Genomic DNA, 19,569 nt, shown 5'->3' with positions numbered 1-19,569 from the left:
GTGGGGTGTGTTTGGCAGTGGGGCTGTCACTAGGTACAGTCACCACCAGGCAGCAAACACAAGAGCCTTAGAAGATGCCAGTGCAGCCAAGAGCCAGTAGCTGTAGGCAGTGCCCTCCAAGGGAAACACAGGAAAGATGACGGACTTTACAGTCTACAGAATTTTAAGAACACTATGACGTGAAGTCCTCAGCTGCCGTAGGCTAATAACCACTAAATCGGTGGGGGTCCCCAAGGAACCAGGAAAGCAGATGATGAGCAAACGTCATCATTGCCCTTGGATTGGCTGCTGGTGTTTCTGGCCCACACACTTCAGCCCAAGCTTCCCGGCTCCCATTCCGAGTCAGTGCCCGGCAGTCCCGGCAGCTGCTCCACAGTCCCTGTGACCTGCCTTCTCATTCACTTCATAGATATGGGACCTACTCGCATGGACTTTTTAAGAAGCTGGGAATTCCTGGGCCGACACCTCTGCCTCTTTTTGGAACTGTCCTGTCTTACCGCAAAGTGAGTGTTGAGTTCCCACTTTGCTTCTTGTGGTCGCAAATCCCAGCTTAGCTCACCAATAAAACTGCCCGTCCCCAGGAGGAAGTTCTGAGGTAACACTTTCCTGAAACGCGGTGTGTACAGACACCCAGCATTGCCAGGTGCTGCCCAGCACAGGCCTTGATGTCCCACCTTGTGAGCATCGTAACGACATTTTTGTTTCTGCTCTGTGCAGATTCCCTGGATGGCACGTTTGTACAGAGCATTCGGAGAAAACCACAACAGGGTGCCTCGTAGCAGTTCACTAAGTGTGTGAGCTGGAGTCAGACTGTGCAGTGCATAGCATGAACTCTAGGCAGTGTTTCTCCTCCCCTCCTGGATAGCTGTGCACCTGCTGTTTGTTGGTCAGCCCGAGGATCCATCCTGGGGTCATTTGTGCATGCCGGAGTTCTCGCAGAACTGCTGAGCCTGCGCTTGTGTCCACGGCAGTGCTCCACTCTTTGCTCCCCAGGGCATCTTTGGGATTTGAGAGATGGACAGGAGCTTTCCGCCTCCTTCTGGGCCTTCAAAGGAGGCAGCGTGTGTGTGTGGGATGAGTGGCCAGTGGGGGTAACTGAGACAGGATGGTGGTTGTCCAAACTCAGATATTTGGTCTCTGAATGAGCTGTTACAAAGACAGAATCATTAGATAAAGTCACTAGAAAGTGTATGATTTGATGAAATTGTTCAAGTTTCACTGAGCAGAATGGTGATGCATGAACTGTGAATCTTGGTGGAGCCTTTGTGGCTAATCCTGCTCTGACCCCTCACCCTGGGTCCGGGCTCTGGACAGAAGGGACCAGCTCACGTCCAGGAGGCCAGGAGGCAGTGCCTTGCAAGCAGGCTGCCCTCTGCCTCAGATTTCCTTTCCTGCAGACACAGGCTTGTCTCTCAGATCCTAATTCTCCCAACTAGGCCTAGTATCCCAGAAACGTGCTGTATTTTTTCCTAGTCACACATTTTTCCCTGTGAGAAAGCAGTAAGTTCCTTTCCACTTTTCCCAGATCCACTCCTTAGTAGAGGCGCCTGAATATCCACATTTCTGTCACCATCTTTGTATAGTTAAAACCTCAAATACCACAGCTGAAACTTAGTGAGAGGAAGAGGCATTTTTTAATTCCAGAAGTGAAAACTGAGAGCCAGCGTGGTGCTTTCCTTATTCCCGCCTGCAGTGGAAGCACCTTCCCACCTTCTCAGGGTTGAGCTGGAAACTGGAAAGCGAGTTCTCTGGTCATTCATTCATTCACTCACTCACTTTCTACTCAGTAAGCATGCCTGAGTCTTATTTGAATCCTCTAGAGGAAAGGAGGTCCCTGATGTCTTCAAGTTCCTAATTCCACTAGAATTCTAGAGAGGCTCGTGAGACAAAGGAAGGCTGCTGAGGAGTACTCAGGTGTGGACATGAACGTTCCTGTAGCCAGGACTCTCACCTGACCCTGGATGGCTAGCTCACTACACACGTGGGCAATATGTTGCTGTTGACTCTATATAAAGAGCTCTGCCCAGTGATCTGGGCGACACGATGGCACGGCTGCAAGGCTGTGGGAGAGCAGAGCAGAGGCTGGAGTGGTGGCAGAGCTGAGGACAGAGCCTGGGACGGCTGTGCAGGCCGAGAGGCCCAGAGGCAGAGACTGGCTTGCTGTGTGCAGACTCGCTCTGAGTGGATGGGATTTTTGTAATTGACCTGCCACTGTGGAAATAAATTTGGGTATAACCCTTTCACCCCAATAACATTCTACTGTCATTTCTTCGGTCACACTGAATCCATAGTGAACTTGCCCGGGGCTGCAACCCATTGACAAGATATCAGGCCACTCTGCCTCCCCCAGCTCGGTGTACTCAGGTGTCCATGGAGGTGATAACTCAGAATTTGGAGATGTTAGAGACAACACATGCACAGACAGGTCAGAAAGACAAGCTCTTACCTGGTATTCACAGACACGGTAAGTGATCAGTACCCACCATCCTGGGAGAAAACTCAGGAGTGATTTTAAATTCTCCTTCTCAAGTCTCTCCCCTATTTCCTCCCCTTTGCCCTCAGACAGGGGAGGAGAAATGCTGCCTAGAGCTCAAGCTACGCACTGGACAGGCTGACTCCAGCTCACATGCTTAGTGAACTGCTACGAGGCACCCTGTTGTGGTTTTCTCTGAATGCTCTGTACAAACATGCCATACAGGGCTTCCCTCTAACTGCCAGTGAAAGGTAGTTTGCTTGATTTCATGCCATTTGAGTCATTTATGAACCGATTTGAGGTAGAGTTCAGTCCATTCACATAAACAATATAATTTCATTTCTCCTTGCAGGGCTTTTGGGATTTTGACAACAAATGTTTTAAAACCTATGGAAAGATGTGGGGGTGAGTATTCTGGAAACTTCCACCGCATAGACTTGCTATGCTGAGGCCCCCATTGGTGTGGAGGCCAGTCTCAGTGCAGAGCCTCTTGAGATGAGGTCATTTGCCAGAAAGCTTTTGGGGGCTGGTCCTACGAGGGCTCCCATCTGTCTCAGGCATCCAGGTCTATGGTCTGCATCAGGCCTGGAGGGTGGCAGGGCATCGCTTCTCTCCAGACGTTGGTGGCTCAGGGACTGTAGCGTCCCACCCTGCCCATGCCACGCTCTCCCTTTCTCTACATTTTCCTTCCTTACATCCCCTTTGATTGCATAGAATGCATTATTTCAGACCTTCTAATGTGTGCTCATGAATGCATTCTGTGACCCTTTTCCCACATAATTCATCTTTCACTAAAAGCCAAAATCCTAAAAAAAAAAAAGCCAAAAATCCTTTGTTTAAATTTTGGATTTAAATGTCATTTTGAAGAAGGACCAGAGGACAGTGTGATTAAGTTCATACTGAACCTGGTACCAGGGGCCCATCCCCAGTAATGGGCATTTTGACAGCGAGGAGGTCAGGCCGAACTGGGATGTGTCACAGACAAGGAGTCCCTTTGTGTGGTGTGTGGGTCACAGTGAGCCTGCCCTGCTGCTAAGGGGAGCCTCCTACATGGAGCTCAGGGCCCTCTGGACCCAGGTTTGAGAAGAAACATGTGATGAAAGAAAATATTGAACAAGTGAATTATATGTGCTCCTCTGTGTTTCATTATCCGCTTTGTCCTTTTGTTCAAATTTTTCTAACCTTACTTCTGTGAATTACCTGTCTTTAATAGTTAAAATCATATTCTACAAGTAAGCTAATTGTGAAAATAGGGCAGAAAACCAGTCATAATCCTGCTCTCTCTTTTGAAGCATTCCAAGTTTTTTCATTTGCAGACACATTTTTCCATATTTGTGATCAGTATGCCTGATCTAATATTATGTTATACATAGTGTTTTCATCTAATATTATGTTTTCATCTATTATTATGTTATACATAGTGTTAATATTTTTTATGTATTTTCAAATCATGATTTTTAATGGTTGAGTTGGGTGGTCTTTCCATCAGTAATTTTTTGTCTTACTTTACTTGCCTTCAATCATCTACTAACCTAATTTGCTTTCTGAAAATGTTTTAAACATACAAATATTGTGGAGAATGGTATAGAAAATACCCATGTACTCACCACCTTGAGTTAACTAATGTTCTTTCTAACTGTGATTTCTAGAGAATGGATTATGTAACACCAGGATGAAATTTCAGACTTCTAGTGTGGCTCCAGTTGCAGATACCAGCTTGTTAAATGTCATCAGCTCTTTTCCCCTCACAGGTTTTATGATGGTCGACAGCCTGTGTTGGCTATCACGGATCCAGACATGATCAAAGCCATACTAGTGAAGGAATGTTATTCTGTCTTTACAAACCGGCGGGTAGGCACCCACTTTTTAATTTACAATTTTCTTTCTTTCTTTCTTTATTAAGTTGCCTCCAAAATGTCCAGTCCCATGTCATATACCCTTCATCCAGTGCCCCCGGATGGTAATGTCTGTATAGCTGTAGTACAATATCAAAGCAGGAAGTCTGACATCAGTGTTACCCACAGAGCGAATCAGATTTTCACAGTGTTATGTGCACTCATCTGAGTGTGTGTCTCTGTGTGTGCATTGCTCTATGAAACATTTTTCTTCATAAGTTTGGCTAGGGGATTATCTATTTTGTTTATTTTCTTGAAGAACCAGCTCCTAGTTTCATTGATTCTTTCTATCGTTTTATTCTTCTCAATTTTGTTTATTTCTGCTCTGACCTTTATTATGTTCATCCTTCTACTGACTTTGGGCCTCCTTTGTTCTTCTTTTCCTAGTTTCATTGTGAGTTTAGACTGTTCATTTAGAATTTTTCTTCCTTCTTGACATAAGCATGTACTGCAATATACTTTCTTCTAAGAACTGTCTTCGCTGCATCCCAGAGGTTTTGGGCTGTGAGTTGTTATTTTCACTTGTCTCAATGTATTGCTTGATCTGTTTTAATTTGGTTATTGATCCACTGATTATTTAGGAGCATGTTCTTAAGCCTCCAAGTGTTTGTAGGCTTTTTTGTTTTCTTTGCATAATTTATTTCTAGTTTCATACCTTTGTGGTCTGAGAAGCTGGTTGGCACAATTTTAATCTTTGTTAATTTAATAAGGCTCTTTTTGTGGCCTAGTATGTGATCTAGTCTGGAAAATGTTCCATGTACACTTGAGAATGTGTATACTGCTGCTTTTGGGTGGAGTGTTCTGTAGATGTCTATTAAGTCCATCTGTTCTAATGCGTTATTCAGTGCCTCTATCTCCTTATTTATTTTCTATCTGGTTGGTCTGTCCTTTGGAGTGAGTGGTGTGTTAAAGTCTCCTAAAGTAAATGCATTGTATTCCATTTTCCCCCTTTAATTCTGTTAGTATTTGTTTCACGTATTTAGGTGATCCTATATTGGAGGCATAGATATTTATAATGGTTATATCCTCTTGTTGGACTGATTCTTTTACCATTATGTAATATCTTTCTTTGTGTCTTCTTACATTCTTCGTTTTGAAATCTACTTTTCTGAGATAAGTGCTGCTACTCCTGTTTTTTCTCCCTATTATTTGCATGAAATATCTTTTTCCATACCTTTACTTTTAGTTTGTGTATGTATTTGGGTTGAAGTGAGTCTCTTGTAAGCAGTATATGGATGGGTCTTATTTTTTTTATCCATTCTGTAAATCTATGTCTTTTGATTGTTGCATTCAGCCCATTTACATATAGGATGATTATTGATAGATAAACATATACTTATTGCCATTGTAGGCTTTAGATTGTGGTTACCAAAGGTTCAAGGGCAGCTTCCTTATTATCTAACAGTCTATCTTAACTTTATTATTACTCTATTTCAAACACAGTCTAAAGGTTCTTTTTTTCCTCCTCCACTCTTTATATATTAGGTGTCATATTCTGTACTTCTTGTGTATCCCTTGACTAACTTTGTGAGCAGTTGATTTAATTTTGCATTTGCTTAGTAATTAATCGGTCTGCTTCCTTTACTGCATTTTTATTTTTTAAGGTGTCAGCTATTTAGTCTTAGGAGCACTTCTATCTAGAGCACTCCCTTAAAAATACACTGTAGAGATGGTTTGTGGGTGATAAATTCCCTCAACTTTTGCTTATCTGGAAATTGTTTAATCCCGGCTTCAAATTCAAATGGTAATCTTGCTGGGTAGAGTACTCTTGGTTGGAGGATCTTCTCTTTTGTTGCATTAAATATATCATGCTGTTCCCTTCTGGCCTGTAAGGTTTCTGCTGAGAAGTCTGCTGATAGCCTGATAGGGTTACCTTTATAAGTGATCTTTTTTCTCTCTCTGGGTGCTTTCAATATTCTCTCCTTGTCCTTGATCTTTGCCATTTTAGTTATTATACACTTGGTGTTGTCTTCCTAGGGTTCCTTGTGTTGGGAGATCACTGCACTCCATGACCTGAGAGACTATTTCCGTCCCCAGATTTTGGATGTTTTTAGCAATTATTTCCTCAAAGAGACTTTCTATCCCTTTTTCTCTCCTCTTCTGGTACCCCTCTAATGTCAATATTGTTCCATTTAAATTGGTCGCACAGTTCTCTTATTATTCTTTCATTCCTAAGGATCCTTATTTCTCTCTGTGCCTCTGCTTGTTTGTTTTCCTGTTCTCTAATTTCTATTTCATTTACCATCTCCTCTACCTCATCTAATCTTTTAAATCCCTTCATTGTCTGTTTCATTTCAGATACTGTATTTTTCAAAGTTTCTATCTCTTTTTTGAAGTCCTCCTTGAGATCTTGAATATTTTTCTGTAGCTCCATGATCATGTTTATAATTTTTAGTTTGAAATCTTTATCAAGAAGACTGGTGATTTCAGTTTCACTTAGTCCTCTTTCTGGCATCCTTTCCTGAATTTTTGTTTGGACAAATTTTTTTTGCAATTCCATTTTTTAGTGATTCTTACGGAATAATAACTTTGTGTACATGGCACCCTCTAGTGTCCAGAAGCTCTACTCTCTGGAGCTGCCGAGCACCTGGAGCATTGGCAGGGTCGCAGGCAGCAGCACCAGTGCCTGCCATGAGTAAAGAGCTCTTTCCTGCTTCCTGGCTGTAATGCCTGCCTCCACTGCCCGGTCCAGTAGTCTGTGCATACAGGGAGGAGCCTCTGTGTTATGTCCCTATAGCTACCGTGGGTAGAGCTCCTTCCTCCTGTTGGCCTGGCATGATGGTGGGGCAGCAAGTATATGGACTGGTGCCTGCCGGAAGGAGCTTCAGGCTGCATACAGCAGTGGGGCACCTTGGAATCACGTTGCCAGCCATGGGATGGTGCATCTGAAGCTCCTGAGTGTTCCCAACCTACCGGGATGACTATATCCAGACAATTCTGTCCACATGTCTTTTCTCCTGAGCAACAAGCTCTGTGTGCTCTTTGCCCCTTTAGCGCCTCTCTTGCGGTTGGGAAATCTTTCAAAGTGCCCGCCTTTCTTTTGTCCCAGAGGGGCCAGTTGTGCTTATCTGTTCTTCACAAGCAACTGTACTCTCAGTCTCTCTAGGTTTTCTGCCTGTCTTTGCTTTCCAATTCCTCAGATCTCCAGAGCACCATGTAATGCGGGTTTGTGCTCCTGAAGCACATCTCCAGGGCTGGGTGTTTAGCAGTCCTGGGCTTCTACTCCCTCCCTGATCCTTTTCTCTTCCTCCTGCCTGTGGGCTGAGGTCGGGGAAGGGCTTGGGTCCTGCTGGATTGTGGCTTTGTGCCTTTACCCTTTTCTGTGAGGTCTTCTCTTTTCCCCAGCTGTAAGTAATCTGTTTTGTAGGCTTCAGGGCACTCTTTCAGAATTAGTTGTATTTGCTGTATTTTCATGTTATATGTGATTTTGGGAGGAGGTTTCTGTCTCACTTCACATGAGGCCCTCTTTTTCTGAACCAAAAGTAGCTCTATTAAACTTTACATTTATGTCAATTAGTGTAACTCCCACCACAATCAAATGATGGAACTCTTCCACCACTAACAGGCTCCCTCCTACTATTCTTTTATAGTCATTGTGTTCACCTATCTTTTCCTCTTATCAGGATCTTCAGAGAACAAACTTCTTTATTTTGATAAGGCTCATCTATTGATTTTTCCTTTTGTGGGTTCTGAATTTCGTATCAAGTCTAAAACCTCTTCACCTACCCCTAGATCCAAAGATTTTCTCCAATTATTTTTTCTAAAAGTTATATAGTTTTGTGTTTTATATTTAAGTCTACAATACATTTTGTGTTAATTTTTTTATAAAGGGTGAGCTTAGGTCAAGGTTCATTTTTTCCTTGTGATGTCAAATTGCTCCCCACACATTGTGAAAAGGCTATTCTTCCTCCATTGCTTTTGCACCATTGTCAAAAATGAGTCAGGCCTATTTGTGTGGGTCCATTTCTTATTCTCTGTTCTATTCATTGATCGATGTAATTCTCCAACCTCCAATACCCCCAACCTTGATTACTGTCAGTTTATGGTGAGTCTTAAACTCATGTAGAGTGATACCTTCCACTTTTTTTCATGATTGTTTTAGCTATTCTAGGTCCTTTCCCTTTCCTTACAAATTTAGAATAAGCTTACGTATGTTTACAAAATAGTTGTTGAGCTTTTGATAGGAATTCATTTAAACCTATAAAGCAATTTAGGGAAACCCTTTATCTTTCCCAGGTCAAGTCTTTCATTCCATGAACATTGTGTAACTTTCTACGTATTAACTGTTTCTTGGAATCCTTTCACCCATATTTGGTAGTTTTTGATATAGATGTCCCATACATATTTCATTAACTTTATACCTGAAGTATTTCATTTTCCTTGGGGTGATTGTAAATGACATTGTTTCTAATGTGTTATTATATGAAATGCAGTTGATTTTTGTGTGTTGGCCTTGTTTGCTACAACCATGCTGAGCTCATTTATTAGTTCTAGAGGTTTTCTTCTTCTATTTGAGTTTTTCAACACTGACAGTCATGTCACCTGAAAATGGAGGCACTTGTTTTTTATCTCTCCAGCTGTGTGCCTTTTATTTCTTTTTCTCATATACTACACTTTAGATCTACTATCAGCAAGTGTCTAGTACACAACACAGTTTGACTAAGGTCACCATGTATACATTAGCTCTCTAGAACTTATTCATTGTATATTTGCAAGTTTGTAGCCTTTGATCACTATCACCCCTACCCACTCTGCCTAGAACATATCTACTATTCTACTCTCTGTTCCTATAACCTTAACTTCATTTTTTCAATTCTACATATAAGTGAGACAAAGTGTTATTTACTCTTCTGTGTCTGGCTTAATTCACTTAGCATGTTGTTCTCCAGGTTCTTCCATGTTGTGGGAAATGGCAGGATTCCCTTCTTTCTTAAGTATGAACAATAATCCATTTAACATATATGTGTGTGTGTGTGTGTATTTCCTCTGTCCATTATTCTGTCCAACTACACATAAAGTAATTATTCATAGTAAGGATTTACCATTGACACTTTGTTAATCCAAGTATTTCATAGACCCTTTGTTCCTTCTTCCTCTCTTCCTTGTGACATCATGGTTTTTTTATAGTGGTATACTCTGAGTCCTTACTGTTTCTTTTTTCTGTATCTAAGATACATTTTTGCTTTGTGGTTACCATGAGGCTTACATAAAACATGTATAGATGGAGCAGTCTATTTTAAGCTACCTATTTTATGCTGTTCTCATCTAAAAGCTCAATGCTTTTACTGCTGAACACCCATTTTATACATTTGATGTCACAATTTGCATGTTTTTATTGTGCATCCACTAACAGATTATTTTAGCTGTAGCTGTTTTTAATTCTTATCTCTTAAACTTTACATTAGAGCTATATGTGATTTACACAACCATTACAATACTATTGTATTCTGATTTGACTACATATTTACATTTACCAGTAAGTTTTATCCTTTCAAATGATTTCATGTTATTAGTTAGTGTCCCTTATTTTCAGTGTGAAGACCTCCCTTTAGCAGTTATGGTAAGACAGTTCTGGTTGTGATGAACCCTTTCTACTTTTGTTTCTCTGGAAATGTTATTATCTCTGTCTTTCACTTATAAAAACTCACTTCTCCATGTCAAGTATACTTAATTAGCAGTTTTTCCCTTGAGCATTGTGAATCCCACTATCTCCTGGATTTCAAGGTTCCTGTTGAAAAATCCACTTATGGCCTTATGAGCATTTTGTCTTCTTTTCTCATGCTGCTTTCAAGACACTCTATTCTTCTATGATTTTTGACATTTTTATTATGATGCATTTTCATGAATTCTTGGATTCAACCTCATTGGGGATCACTGAGCTGCAGGTATTATGAAATCCATATATTCACCAAGGGTTGAGAAGTTTTCATCCATTATTTCTCTAAATAAGCATTCTGCCCCTTTCTTTTTCTAGGACTCTAATAACATGAATATTGTTTCACTTGGTGGTATCCCATAAGTCATGTAGGCTTTCTTCATTTCTTTTCATGTTTTTTTCTACTATTTCCTGGACAATCACAAATGCCCTGTCTTTGAGTTCACTGATTCTTCTGCTTGATTGAGTCTTCTTTTGTAATTATGTTGCATTCTTTAGCTTCAAACTTTCTTTTTTTTCTGTTTTATGTCTCTTTGTTGAACTCACTGTTTTTTAAATTCTCTTCTAATTTTGTTAAATCATTTTTTCTGTTTCTCTTGTAGCTTTTATGACTTCCTGAGAACAATTATTTTGAGTTCTTTGTGAATCAATTTGTTGATTTCCATTTCTTCAGGGTCAGTTATTGTAAGTTCATTGTGTTCCTTTGGTAGTGTCATGTTTCCCTGATTCTTCATGATCCCTGTAGTCTTGCAATGGTGTCTGTGCTTTTGAAGAAGCAGTTAGCTCTTCCAGACTTCATGAACTAATTTCAGGAAGGAAAAACCTTCTCTTGCAGGCTGGGGCGTGTGGGAGTGCGCTGTGGCCCTCAGTCTAGCGGGGCGGGATGGCAAGTGTCAGTGTGTGTGTGGTGCTCCCATTCTGGGAGAGCATGGTTGGTTTAGGCAGCTGAGGTTCAGAATATGAGCAATTCATGATCCTTTGCAGCAACGGGTGTGGAGGGACCACAGTGGCTGCCAGGGCTGTGAGGGTCCTCAGCAGCACTTCCAGGCTCAGTGCTAAGGGACTGGGGCATGCAGAGGTGGTAGCCAGGTGGGTGCTGAGCACATATGAGTCTCATCTATGGGCCCTGACTGCAGGCATATGTCCAATATGAAACTCTTGGGATAAGGCAGCAAAATCAGTACGGGGTCTGCAGTGGCTGTGCCAGCTGTTGTTTTCCTCATCAGCAAAGGCTTCTGAGATCTTTTGCAGAGGACAATATACAGAACCACAGTCCCTCCAGCTGCATGGCTGATGCTGGTAGTCCTGTCCCTCCTTTCTTCCTAGCTGTCTCTAGATGGCTCAGCTATGTCACCCTTTGGGTGCGGTGGAACCGAAGTGGGTCATTTGTGTAGTGCCCTGAAAGGCTGGAGAACCTGGGGACTCACCTGCTGTCCTCTCCCATCAAGGGGACCACTGTCAGGCTGGGGAGCTCCCTCTTGGCACTGAGCAGAGCATAAGGTGGTGCAGGCAAAACAAAAACCTTTGTGCAGTTATTCTCAGTTTTACACTCTAATATTTACTGAATTTTCTAAATGGGTAGCTGAACTCTCTTGGGCCAATTTTTTGTTGTTGATAGCTCACTGCTGTTGTATTTTTGGGCCTGGAGGCTCTTCTGCCATCTTGGTGATGTCACTCACTCTTCCATCATTAAGTATGATGTTGGCTCTATAAGGTACACTTGATATCAAGTTGAAGAAGTTTCTCTCTCCCCTAGTTTGTGAGTGTTTATCATAAAAGGGTGGTAGAGATACCTATTTTAAAACAAAATATAATTTTGGAAGATAGAGGAAAGTTTCAAGCATGTTGGTTGGATAGGCCAGTTGCAAGGTGAGAAACAGAATTGCATCTCTCTTTTCCCTTCTCCCCTTGGGTGAAAAATGCAGAGGAAGAAGATTCCAGGTAATTGCAACACTTCTTCAAAATATCAAATAGATTTCTAGTTTTTAAGTATTAATATATTTTTTAATCACTCTATCAAGACATCCATTTTTTGAGTTGTTCACGATGTAGATACATGTAAACATAGAATGGGTCTGGGGCAGATAGTTCACCAGGCTACCTGGCTGTCTGTCTCAAATCCAATTCTACTCTGCAGAGCCCAGGAGAATATACTGGTTCTTTATACTCTATTCCCATGGAAGAATAGTTTTCCTTCCACATGGGTCAGTGCACATAAAAGATGATTGCAACATAAATCTGGAAACTGCATCAGATGCCTGAATGTCTCCTGAACCCACAAAGGAGCTAGGCCTTATGGGATAAATATTTATTGACCATCTAGCATAAGGCCTGCTACTAAGTAGACCCTTACTAAATATTTGTTGGATATTTGGTGCCCATTTAGCAAATATCACACAACACTAGAGACCTCCCCAACTGTTGGTCTAAATTTCCTTTGCTTTTGACTCTAGAAACTTGCTCCAGTGGGATTTATGAAAACTGCAGTCTCCATGTCTGAGGATGAAGAATGGAAGAGAATACGAGCATTGCTGTCCCCAACTTTCACCAGTGGAAAACTCAAGGATGTAAGAAGATAAGAGGACTTCTAATTAGTAATGTACAGTAACTTTTGCATCTGAAGACAGGTGCAAAATATGACCGTCCATTTCAAAAGGGCAGTCGGCTTAATCTGAGCTTCCTAAAGATAAAAAAATTATTTTGTCTTTATGTGTTAGAAGAGACATGGTAATGTTTGTTATAAATTGCAACTTCCTGCTCCATGCTTGTGAATGCCATGTCCTTCTAGCACGTACCTTGGCATTTATTTTGAGTGCGTCTTATTTTCCATCTAGATGTTCCCCATCATTGGCCAGTATGGAGATGTGCTGGTGAGGAACCTGAGGAGGGAGGCAGAGACGAGCAAGCCCATCACCATGAAAGAGTAAGGGGGAAGGCAGCTGCTGGGATTCTGAGCTCTGCCCTGAGGCCTTCCCGCTGCTGCCACGGAGCTGACACTCCCGCAGAGGAGTTACCCCAGTGCCAGAGCAGAAGTGGGTGTGTGGGGGTAGAACTCCAGTGGGTCACCAGGGAGTGACCGACAGATGGGGCAGCCAGCAGAGAAAGGGTCTGCTCCTGTGCACACGGGTACTCACTTTATATGCTACTGTTGGCCTTGGATATTCTGGAAGACAAAAATACATAGCTTAGCATGAAGAGACATGATCAGACCAAAGTTGTGAGTAGAGTCTGTGGAATGGTGGGAGGGGAAGGCACCTGGTGCTTACTGGTGGGCACTGGAGGGGCAGGAAAGTTACAGTGGGGAACTTGGAACAACCTAAATCCCTTCACCATTTGCTGAGAATATCAGCAAAATACTATATATTGACCCTTACCCCTACATCTCTTTCCTTCAGTCTCTAAACAGAGCAGGCCTTCTACAGGCTATGGGTAAGGTAACCATAAGGTTATAGTCTAAGCTCAGATATTTAATTACTCAGAAAAACAGGTGTACCCTGGGCTGTCCTGGGACAAGCGATTGCTGTTATGGGATCCCAAAATCAGAATCCAAGTGATTTAACAATATTATTTTAAACAAAAGCTTTCTCAGTTCTACATTTACAGATGCGAGTCTGCCCTCAGGGCACCCTCAGATCACGGTAGCTGAGGAAGACTGGGTCTCCCAGGAGACTTAACATGGGTGCAGACAGGGAGGGAGGACGTTGGCCGGCAAGTGAGAACAGGGTGTTGCTGTTCTGTGTGTGCTGAAGAGGAATCAGCTGAGCGTAGCTGCTGCGGTGAGGCAAGACCCAGCTCAATGTCACCTTCCTTGACACCCAGGAAGAGTTCATTACTCCACCCTTTGTCCTCATCAAGCACAGGCTCACACACCTCCCGTGGCCCACACTCAAAACACACAACTGCATTTTGTGTGATTGTGGTTCTCTGTCCCTCTGTGGCCAAGCACCTTGAGCTCAGAGGTGGGTCTCTGACCTCAGTGCCCCAGTACCCACAGCACAGGGCCAACATGTATCACTGGCACCTCATGAGCACCCCAGGAGTGAGTGTGATGGCAGCATAGACACCTCAGCTAGCCCAACAGGTGGCTCTGAGAGTGTGTGTCTCCCTGTCGTCCCTGGTTATGAAGTTACGTGGTCTTCCTGGTGCCTGTGCTGGGTATGCAGAATAAAGTGGTGCTGGCTTTAATTTCCATGTGTTTCTCTCTCCTCAGCATCTTTGGGGCCTACAGCATGGATGTGATTACTAGCACATCATTTGGAGTGAACATTGATTCCCTTAACAACCCACAAGATCCCTTTGTGGAAAATGCCAAGAAGCTCTTGAGATTTAATTTCCTCGATCCACTCTTTCTCAGCATAAGTATGTGAATACTATGTTTCTGTTCCTTCCATCCTCCTTCCCTTCGTTTCTCACTTTGTCTTCCCTGTCTCTCTTTTTTTCCTTCTTTCTTTTTTTCTAAACAGCTTTACTGGGATATAATTCACATACTACATAAGTCCATTTATAAACAATTAAAAGGTTTTGCAACCTAAGTGTCCTTCAACAGGTGAACGGATAAAGACAGTACGTATGTATGTGTGTGTGTGTTAATATTTTTGTTAACTCAGCTTTCAGAGTATAAGTTCTGCACTTCTTTTGCTAAAATTATTCCTAGGTATTCAATTCTTTTTATCTTATTTAAGTTGAGTTATTTTCTTAATTTCACTTTTGGACCATTTATTGCAGTATGCATAAATACAATTTATTTTGTATTTGGATCTGGTGTCCTGAGACACTGTTGAACTTCTTTATTAGTTCTAATAGATTTTAGTTGGTACTTTAGGATTGTCTATATATGAGATCACAGTATCTGATAATATAGTTTCACTTCTTCATTTCCAATATGAATGCTTTTTTCTCCCCAAATTCCTCTGGCTAGAGCCTCTAGTACAATATTGACTGGAAGTGGTAAGAGAGATATTCTAGTCTTGTTTCAAAATTTAATGGAAAGCATGCAGTCTTTCACGATAAAGTATGGTGGGTGTTTCATAGGAATCCTTCGTAAGATTGAGGAAATTCACTTCTATTCCTAGTTTGATGTTAATTTTTATCACATAAGGATCTTCAATTTTGTCAAAGGCTTCTTCTGCATCTGTTGAGATGGTCGTGAGATTTCTGTTTTTATTCTATTGATATGGTGTATTACATAACTTTGAATTCCTGGGGTAAACTCCCCTTGGTTATGGTATATAATTCCTTTTATATGTTGCTAGATTCAGTTTGCTACTTTTTGTGATGATTTGTGCATCCATGTTTGTGAGATGTTGGTCTGTAGCTTCCTTTTCTTGTAAAAGCTTTGTCTGGTTTTAGTGTTAGGGTCATACTGGCCTCAAAGATTGAGTTTGGAAGTGTTCCCTTTGGGAGCATTTGTGAAAAGTTTGCTGTTATTAAATATTTGATAGAATTCACCATTGAAACCATCTGGAGCTGACCTTTTGTGTGGGTAGTTTCTTGATTACTAACCAATATTTAAATTTCTATTCAGATGGTCTATTTCTTTTTGCGTCCAATTCTATACTTTCTATCTTTCTAAGGAATTTTTCATTTCTCTAAGCTATCTAATTTATGGGGGTACAACTGATCATAGTATTCCTTTATACTCCTTTTTATTTTTTTTGGTAATAATCTCCCTTTCCATTTCTAATGTTACTAATGAGAATCTTCTGTCGTTTTATCATGGGTGATGTAGCTGAAGGTCTTCTAAAAGAATCAGCTCTTGGTTTCATTGCTCTTTTCTATTACCTTCTATTCTCCATCTTATTAGTCTCTGCTCTAATCTTTAAGTTTCCTTCTGCTGTGGGTGGGCTTGTTCCTGCTCAGCCATTGGCTTGGAAATCTGAGCAAAAGTCATAGAGGGAATGGATCCCGGTTGAAAACTCTGGTAATTTTAATCTTCCATGGGTGTAGAAAATTGTAATTGTTTCAGGTAAATTTTACATTTTCACTGTGCTTTCCTTTTTCCCTACAGTTCTGTTTCCATTCCTTATCCCTGTATTTGAAGTAATCGGTATCAGTCTGTTTCCAAAAAATATTACTGATTTTTTCACAAAATCTGTAAAAAGGATTAAAGAAAGTCGCCTCAAAGATACACAAAAGGTAAAATCTGGTGGCAGTTACATGGGGCTCACTTTTTGATGATGTGTTCAACTTTATACTTTTGGTTTGTGTACATCTCACATAGTCTTAAGGTTGCTAGAGAACTCCAGGGTTTAGGATAGGAGAGTTATACCAATTTGGTGGGAATGAAGAAGATAGATTTGGGGAAGGACATGAGAAAATGAGTCAGAGACACAGTTTAAATTTAATATACACTTGACAGCATATCACTGAATGAATATTGTAGAGATGAAAACTTCAGCACTTTCCTTCAAGAAATTGTCAAAGGATAAAAATTAACATTTCAAGATCATTTTGCTATTCTCATAATTCCCCCAAATCTTAGATTGGCAAAGAATCACTTCAATCACTTCCAATCCTGTTATTTTACACATTTTCTAATGGAAGCCATATCAGGCTACCTAGTGGAGCACAACATGTTAAATTGACCCTGTCATGATGTGGACATGGCCAGGAATCTTCGCTGGACATTGAGGCTGCAGGCCGGCTAACACAGCTTTCCTTCATGAGGCCTGGACACCAGCAGAATGATGTCTGCAGGCCAGGAGACAGGGCCGGGTTCCCAGGATGGCACTGTAGGTTGTGTAGACTTCAGGGAGGGTGGGGCACTTCACGACGCTCACACGAAAGCTATGGGTGAACACTGCAAAGCCACAGGTTAATCTGTGTGGCTCTTCATTAAGCAGTAAGGCTGGAGAAAATTAAAAGGATTAAAATCAGGACTTCATCCTGAGCATCAGACAGGATGGGAAAGGTGCGGGCACCTCGATGGGCAGGAAGCGGTGTTCAAAAGCCAGAGAGACCAAGAATCAGAGGAGGCAATAACGGAAAAGCAGCTGGACAGGATGGCTGGATTCCTCTCAGGGAAACATCCTGCTCTCCCAGATGTGTAGCTGAATATTTTTGTTCACTGATGACCCCACTCAGAATCTGGACTTGAAGGGGCCATGTTTTCAGGGAAGAGTTTAAGTACTGGCTGATTTCTGACTTCACAAGTGACTTTCTGTTATTGAGATTTCTCTTTCTACTGCTAGAACCAAGTGGATCTTCTTCAACTGATGATTAACTCCCAGAATTCCAAAGAAATGGACGGCCATAAAGGTAACCAAGAAGGGCTTCAGAGGGCCTGCTATAGGGGGGGCTCAAAGGCAGGGGTGGTTCTGAAGACAAGCAGGAAGTTTTCTGGGCAGATGAGAATTTCTGCCACGTTGCAGAAAGGCACTTGTTAAATTTAACATGTAGGAAGAAGCACGTTCTAGAAGCATGCAGGCAAAACTTTGTAGAAGGCTTAGAGGCAATCATAAACTATTTTGTACTGAGATGTCCAGCTGTGATCTGTAGATCACCTACATAAGGACCTCGATGGTGCCTTTCTTCAATGTCAGTTCTCAGGCCGCACCCAGATGCGCTGAATCAGAACCTCTGCCTGGAGACTTGCATCAAGGCTTCATCACATCAGGAGGCACATTGCTCCTGGTTGGTGGCTGCTAGAATTTACAGCAGGAGAGTGAACATTTTGCAAGCAGGTGGAGGTAGGGGAAGGAAATAAGAGAATGGGTCAGAGACACAATGTTTAATACTAATAATAGGCATGACTTGCAGCACTTGGTTAAAGTTGTGTTCACTAGCTTAATCTCATAAAGTTTTGTTTTTCCCTTTTTAATTAAAAGTAATTGTGGGGGATTTCTGTGAACCTGTGTAAATATTGTGTTCCTTCTTAAACTTTCACTGTCTAGTTTTATCACCCATGGATTATTTCTTGACTGAAACCATCATTATTATGGTGGATGCAAATGAGCTTTCAAATTCCATCATTTCTTCTACATTCCTGAGTTGATGTTCCATAGTCAGGGAGAGCTTTCCATTCTCCCACATTTACTTAGCAATTATTTTTATCACAAAGTTCTTCTCATAAATTACTAATTCATTGTCTTACATTATTCTTTATTTTGATCCTCAAGCTCTCACAAGGGCTATCCACTGGAAACCATATGGGCTTTCATGTCATTTTTTTCTTCTTTTTAAAATTATTTTATTTACAATAAATTTTTTTATAGCAACAATAAAAACTATACTGTTATACTTTCACAGCAAAATTGAGCAGAAGGTACAGCTATTTCCAACACACTCCCTGCCCACTCTCCAAACAGTCCCCCTCACTGTCAAACCCCTCCCAGGAGTGGACATTTTTCATACTCAGTGAACCTGCATTAACAGATTATTATCACCCAAAATCCATAATTTACATTAAGGTTCACACTTGGTGTATATTCTATGGGTTTTCAGAAATGTATAGTGATGTATATCTCCCATTATAGAATATAGACTATCTTGTTTCCTTTTCACATACCATTTTCTGAGCTCTTCTTGGCTTTCTGGTGGGAGACATTCCAGATTTCTCTTCTATTTCCCCTGACAAAATCTGGAATCTACCATTTCTCCAAGAGCCCTAGGTTCCTTTTAGTGAGAAATGGTATTTAGAATCCAAAATCTGGGATGTAGGAGTGCTCACTGTTACTAGGATTTCTTGGCTTTTAGATCTTCTCAGTGCACAAAGCTGAGAACATCAAATATATTTATAGAGGACTGATAAACATACGTATTTCTTTATCTACCCATAACCATTGTTATAAACATGCTGCCTCTCAACAACAGCAAAAAAGAATCGATGCATACTTAACTTCTATGACATAAATTCTCCCTTCACGGTTAAGGTTAAGCTACCAATTGTTTGACAACTGTGTCAGAAAATTCCTGAAAATTTAACAACTCGTTGTAGAGAATAAGGATGACTTCATCATAGCACTAAAATATATCTATATCTTTGTCTACATCTACTTCTATCTGTCCATCTGTTATTCTATCAATCTATCTATCTACATAGTCCAAAAGAACTTTTTCTGATGACGTAGTCCATATCTGCTCTGTTCAATGCAATAATTGCTAGACACATGTAGCTATTGCGTACTTCACATATGTCTATTACTGCTGAAGAGATGAAACTTGTATTATATTCAACTTCTACTAGATTGAATCAAAATTTAAATAGCCACATGGGGCTAGTGGCTAACATACTGAAAGCAGAGCTCAGAGCTCTGAGCTTTGAGTATCATGAGTTTTGTAAACCCTATGGTGTGGAGAATTTTCTAGAGGAATTCATCCATAACAGCATCCTAGACGCCATCATTAGGAATTCAGAACTCTGTAGAACTTTTTACATGCATCTTGTATTCTTTTTACTTGTGAGGTACATAGTTGGTGCAGGTGCCCTGTTCATTTCAGTGCTTAATTATCTAAAGGTTTTAATATAGTCCCAATCAAATAGATTAGAACCTGACCATCCTTAGATTGTCCCAGGAAAAAATCAAAAGGGAGACCAACTTATGTTC

General features: G+C 41.2%; 2 protein-coding genes across 10 annotated transcripts in view; one reads left to right on the top strand and one right to left on the bottom strand.

Annotated features, from left to right (window-relative positions):
- The window catches only part of LOC108386989 (cytochrome P450 3A12-like), a 42,780-nt gene that overhangs the window by 3,542 nt on the left and 19,669 nt on the right, over nucleotides 1-19,569 (top strand). Inside the window, exons 2-9 of the mRNA XM_037017921.2 lie at nucleotides 410-503; nucleotides 2,826-2,878; nucleotides 4,225-4,324; nucleotides 12,478-12,591; nucleotides 12,859-12,947; nucleotides 14,235-14,383; nucleotides 16,032-16,159; nucleotides 17,215-17,281. Of these exons, the coding sequence (XP_036873816.2) occupies nucleotides 410-503; nucleotides 2,826-2,878; nucleotides 4,225-4,324; nucleotides 12,478-12,591; nucleotides 12,859-12,947; nucleotides 14,235-14,383; nucleotides 16,032-16,159; nucleotides 17,215-17,281 (794 nt within the window). The remainder of the gene's footprint in view (nucleotides 1-409; nucleotides 504-2,825; nucleotides 2,879-4,224; nucleotides 4,325-12,477; nucleotides 12,592-12,858; nucleotides 12,948-14,234; nucleotides 14,384-16,031; nucleotides 16,160-17,214; nucleotides 17,282-19,569) is intronic.
- The window catches only part of LOC118972347 (uncharacterized), a 54,014-nt gene that overhangs the window by 17,042 nt on the left and 17,403 nt on the right, over nucleotides 1-19,569 (bottom strand). For 7 of the 9 annotated variants that reach the window (XR_012122120.1, XR_012122121.1, XR_012122122.1 and 4 more), the window contains exon 1: nucleotides 12,820-12,923. The exons of 1 other annotated variant lie outside the window; for it this stretch is intronic. The gene's annotated coding sequence lies outside the window, so the exon portion shown is untranslated. Of the gene's footprint in view, nucleotides 1-873; nucleotides 2,828-12,819; nucleotides 12,924-19,569 lie in introns of those variants that run through there. One more of the 9 variants, XM_073215031.1, reaches the window with a different exon arrangement.

Source organism: Manis javanica, chromosome 10, assembly GCF_040802235.1.
Source record: "Manis javanica isolate MJ-LG chromosome 10, MJ_LKY, whole genome shotgun sequence".
NCBI lineage: Eukaryota > Metazoa > Chordata > Mammalia > Pholidota > Manidae > Manis > Manis javanica.
Note: the sequence above shows the minus strand (reverse complement) of the source record. Positions and strands in the feature narration are given on the sequence as shown.